The sequence below is a fragment of the Urocampus carinirostris genome, chromosome 9 (genome assembly GCF_059441175.1).
Source record: "Urocampus carinirostris isolate Australia breed hairy pipefish chromosome 9, RoL_Ucar_1.0, whole genome shotgun sequence".
NCBI classification, from domain to species: Eukaryota; Metazoa; Chordata; class Actinopteri; order Syngnathiformes; family Syngnathidae; genus Urocampus; species Urocampus carinirostris.
This window is the reverse complement of record NC_142357.1, coordinates 12,625,298-12,629,934: the sequence shown is the minus strand read 5'-3', so window position 1 is coordinate 12,629,934 and position 4,637 is coordinate 12,625,298. Positions and strand designations below refer to the sequence as shown.

The 4,637-nt window shown below is 42.4% G+C and overlaps 1 protein-coding gene across 1 annotated transcript; it reads right to left on the bottom strand.

Annotated features, from left to right (window-relative positions):
* Positions 1-2,864: 2,864 nt before the first annotated feature.
* LOC148359347 (heterogeneous nuclear ribonucleoprotein A0-like) lies at positions 2,865-4,637 on the bottom strand. Its single transcript, XM_088344566.1, has one exon. The coding sequence runs from the start codon at positions 4,327-4,329 to the stop codon at positions 3,346-3,348; it is 984 nt and encodes a 327-aa protein (XP_088200692.1). The 5' UTR covers positions 4,330-4,637; the 3' UTR covers positions 2,865-3,345.

Sequence of the window (4,637 nt, the reverse complement as noted above, 5' to 3'; positions counted from 1 at the left end):
CACAAAGATCGTCTATAATATAATGATTGCCACTCTGACCACTTTATTTGGACTCGATCTGCATTACATCCTTTCAACAATATGTCAAGTGTTCTACACGGGATAGTTTATTAAAAACCGAAGAATCACTCATTGTGAATTGAAAAGTGAATCAAGTCGCTTAATCCACGGCTTTACTTGTTTTAAAAGAAGTGATTTTGCCAGTTCATTAGTGGGGCTCAAGTAGGAACAAATCTACTGAAGCAACTCAAGTGTCATTTTCACAAAAGTGAGTGGTAATTTGAACGCAAACGAGGTGAATCACAAGAATATTTCTTGGTTTATCCCAATGTCTAGCCTTTTGTGTTTTCTGCGATTAACTGTCAATTGTGTCTCCAAAAGACGGGATATAAACCCCCAAGACACTTGTGGGGTTTAGCAACAGAAAGAATACATTATTGTATAAAAATAAGGGAGATTGAACTTGAGATGTATATAAAAAAAATATTTCTATAACACAATTTAAATAATTGAAAAAAATGCATTCATCAGCACAAATTTAGGAAATCTGAAAATAGATTTGATTTAAATTGAGTTTCTAATGTAATTTATCGGAACAGTGTGTAACAATTGACCACTAGATGACGTCGCTGTAGAACATGGTGCAACAAAAAAAAATGCGTGTGAAAAAGAACTTGGACGATGAAAAACTACGGTGGCTCCAAGTAACCAAAACGCACCATTTTACTTATCCTTATTTTACTCAGCTTTTTTATGTTTTTTTTGGATACCCATAAAAGCAGACAATAATGGCAGCTTCCTTTGCATACTGGATTTAAGGAAATGCATGTTTATATATATGATTTTTCATGTATTTTTGATAATTAAATTGATAGTTTTTATTTAATGCAGTTTGTATACCACTTGGATGTGGTACATAACTCACACTGTCCCTTTATTTAATTAGTTTGCCTCCAGTTTATGTTTAGTATGCTTGGATCGGGGCAGCACGGCAGAGCAGTGGTTAGCGTGTGTGCTGCACAGTTGTGAGGTCATGAGATCGAACCTCCTATGTGTAGTTTGCATGTTCTCCCTGTGCTTGTGTGGGTTTCCTCTGGGCACTCCGGTTACCTCCCACATTCCAAAAACATGCATGTGAGGTTAATTGGCTGGTCCAAATTTTCCCTAGGTGTGAACAAGCCCATTGAAGATAGCTGGGATGGGCTCCAGCACCCCCGCGACCCTACTGAGGATAAGCGGTGCAGAAAATGGATGGATGTATGTTTGGATCGAGACTGCAAGACACCAAGAGTGCCACTTTTCCTTGTTGTTGGGACTAGGCAGACTTTAATATCTTTATGTAAGTACGTTGAAGCATTTTGTATACAACAACAATGTCTATATGTGTAACTGGAGTGCCACGTCCAATTTCGTTGTCACAATATGTTCAACTCATTTTGTAAGAATGATAATCAAGGTATATTCTTTTCTAACTTTGAAGTGCCACTTATTTTTATTGGTAAAACTATCTTGAATTGTTGTTGACTATGAACAACATTTTTCGAACCTATAAAAAAACACAAAAAAATAATTGATAATCGATGATGAAAATGATGCAGCTTTTGATCATTCGTGCCCTCTGTTGTCTTCGGGCCAACATTACCACCCGTTGTGTTATTAAACCCGGAAGAATATCCACCTAAATGATATTTAATTGTAAATATTGAAATTGTTCCTAGATGGTTCTAGGAAGTTTCTAGTCACATCTCCATGTGAGCTGTATATTTAAAAAAAAATCCTTAAAGAGACAGTATGTACTATTTCAAGTTGCTGTACGGTGTAGTGCAACCATAAACAAGCGCTCATAGAACAAGGAAGAATACAAACTACAGCAACTCAAAGCGAAAAATGCACTTCATTTTATTTGCAATATTTGTACCCAAACGTTTTGGATTTATGGCTATCAATAGCAGAAATAGGGTGGTCAATTATGTCAGCTCCCTCTTGGTGAGGCTCAAATACAGAATGTTTTAAGAAACATGTACATATCCGTTGATTATAAAGCATGTATTTTCCTGGACAAACTCACAAGCAGAACATTTGAATGTAAAGAGAAAATCGTAATCTGCTGGAGACTGTTACCCAAAATATGCTGCAGCATGTTTGACAGGGACCAGGTTGACTTGAATTTGTTTCCTTTAATGCTTTGTAATGTGTGTTAAATGAGTTTAAATGAATTACATTTGTTTAATATTTGATCTTTTTTGTAACTCTCAAGTATTCTTATTTTTGTTTCCTGTGTTTTCAGGGGTTGGGGATACTGGGAATTTGTCTTGATCCAAGTAAATACAGGGTAGTATCAATCATTACAGATCTGACCACTTGCTCACAAATGTCAATTGAATCTGTGTCCCTTACAAAAATATTTTTAATTTAAATCACCGTATTATTGGATCTCTTAATCTGGAATCTGAAAATGTGTTTGAGGTATCTGTGGACTCTGTTCCAATCATTGTGAAATTCATAGTTCAACTTTTTTGCACTATAAAATAATGATCTACTGAATACCATTGCCTAAAATATGTTGGATTACTAATTTGACGTATGCTGTTCTCGCATTAATTTAAGAAATAAAAAACGTTCACAAAATACACATGCTTTTGAATTTCTCGTTTGGAGGGGAAAAACACAAAACAAGTTTATGCATTAGTTATTACTCAGATCATTTTTTTAACCATTATGAAATGCCAAATACACGGTCCCTTTAAATGAGGACAGCACGAGGGTAGTCTCAAAATGGCGACCAGCAAAGGCCGATGCTGCCCTCTGGGGAGCACACGTGAAACTGCAATACCCAAGTTTAAGAACGCAAGTGTAAACCAACGTTTTAAGAAAGACATGTTTATTTTCCAAACATTAAAAACTTTAATAAAACCAAACATACGGGTGTGCTAAACATAATTTCAAAACATGTTTACTTTGAACAAAACTGATCAATCAAAATGACAAAAAGATACGTCTGCTTTGGGAGGGAAAGAAATGAAACACAGATCATTCAATTCTGGCGACAAATCGACTTCAAAACCCGAGAAATAACTCGGGACAGGAAAAAAAGATATCAACTTATAGACTCAGAAAAAGCAAAACGTTTTCAGCAATATTTCACAATTTTGTCATAGTAGTAGCGTCCGTAAAGGGGAATGAGGAGAGGGTAAGGGGGGCACAATAAACTCAATCATTCGGCATGGAGGTTTAACACTTCTCCCGAAGTCCGAGAGCAAAAGAAAAACCACCTCATGGCGGCGTGTAAGTTCTATGGAATCCTGGACTCCCAACCCCCCTCCCGTATCAAAAATGGAGGGAACTCTAATAGCCGCCCCCGTATCCTCCACCTCCACCACCACGGCCAAAGCCGCCTCTACTGTACGGGGCCCCGCTCCGGAATGAAGAGAAGTTTCCCCCCTTCATAGCACCATAACCGGATTGCTGCTGTCCGTAGCCGCCCCCGAAGTCCCCGTTGCTGTATCCTCCACCCATGCCGCTGTCGTACTCGTCATAGCCGCCGCCTCCTCCTCCTGCGCCGTAACCTCCGGCTCCATAGCCGCCGGGGGTACTTCCATAACCACCGGCTCCTCCATAACCACCGGCTCCTCCATAACCGCCACCGCCGTAGCCGCCACCATTACCGTAGCCGCCGCCGTAGCCACCTGAACCGTAACCTCCGCCGCCGCCTCCTCTTCCTCCGCCGTACGGCGGCGCCATGCCTCTCCCGCGGCCCCGGCCTCCACCAAATCCTCCTCCGCGACCTCCGCCCATCTCCTGCTTGCTCATTGCCTTTTTCACCTCGACCTTGGTGGAGCTGATGGTGTGGAATTTAGTTTGAGCGGCCTTGTTAGCAGAATCGTTCTCGTGGAAGAAGACAAAGGCGAAGCCACGCTTCCTGCCGGTCATCTTGTCGGTGATGATCTCGCTTTTCTCCACCGGGCCGTATTGAGAGAAGTACTCGGTGAGGTGCTCGGCCTCCAGATGGTCCTTGACACCGCCGACGAAAATCTTTTTAACGTTGGAGGACGAGTCCGTGTTCCCGCCGGCTTCGTCGCGGGCTACAGCCCATTTGATTTCCACGGTGCGGCCGTCGACGACATGTGGCCTGGACGCCATTGCTGCGTCGGCCTCCTCCGACATCGTGTAGGTTACAAAGCCAAAGCAGCGAGAGCGGCCGATGGCTTGGTTTTTCACCACCACGCAGTCGGTGAGACAGCCGAATTGCTCAAAATGAGCGCGGAGGCCATCGTCGGTCGTCTCCACGTTTAGGCCTCCGACGAAAAGCTTTGTATGTTTGGGCGGCATGACTACGATCGTGCTGAAGGAAAGGTGCGATACATCGGCCCTCTTCTTCTTCAATGAGCGACGCGTCGGGGTGGGCAGAGGTTTATGGTGTGTCGTTTGCGAACGAAACGGCCTTTATAAGACGGCTCTTTGAAGCGAAGGAGCCAGCTCACCACCAATCAAGAGCCGGTTCCATTCGAGACTCTCTCTTTCCTATTGTGATTGGTCAGTCCAATCCATTTTCCCCATGGATTCCGAGTTGATTCGTCTTTGTCATTTATATCAACGATGTGAAACGGTGTATACAACGAGATTAGACACGGCACTCC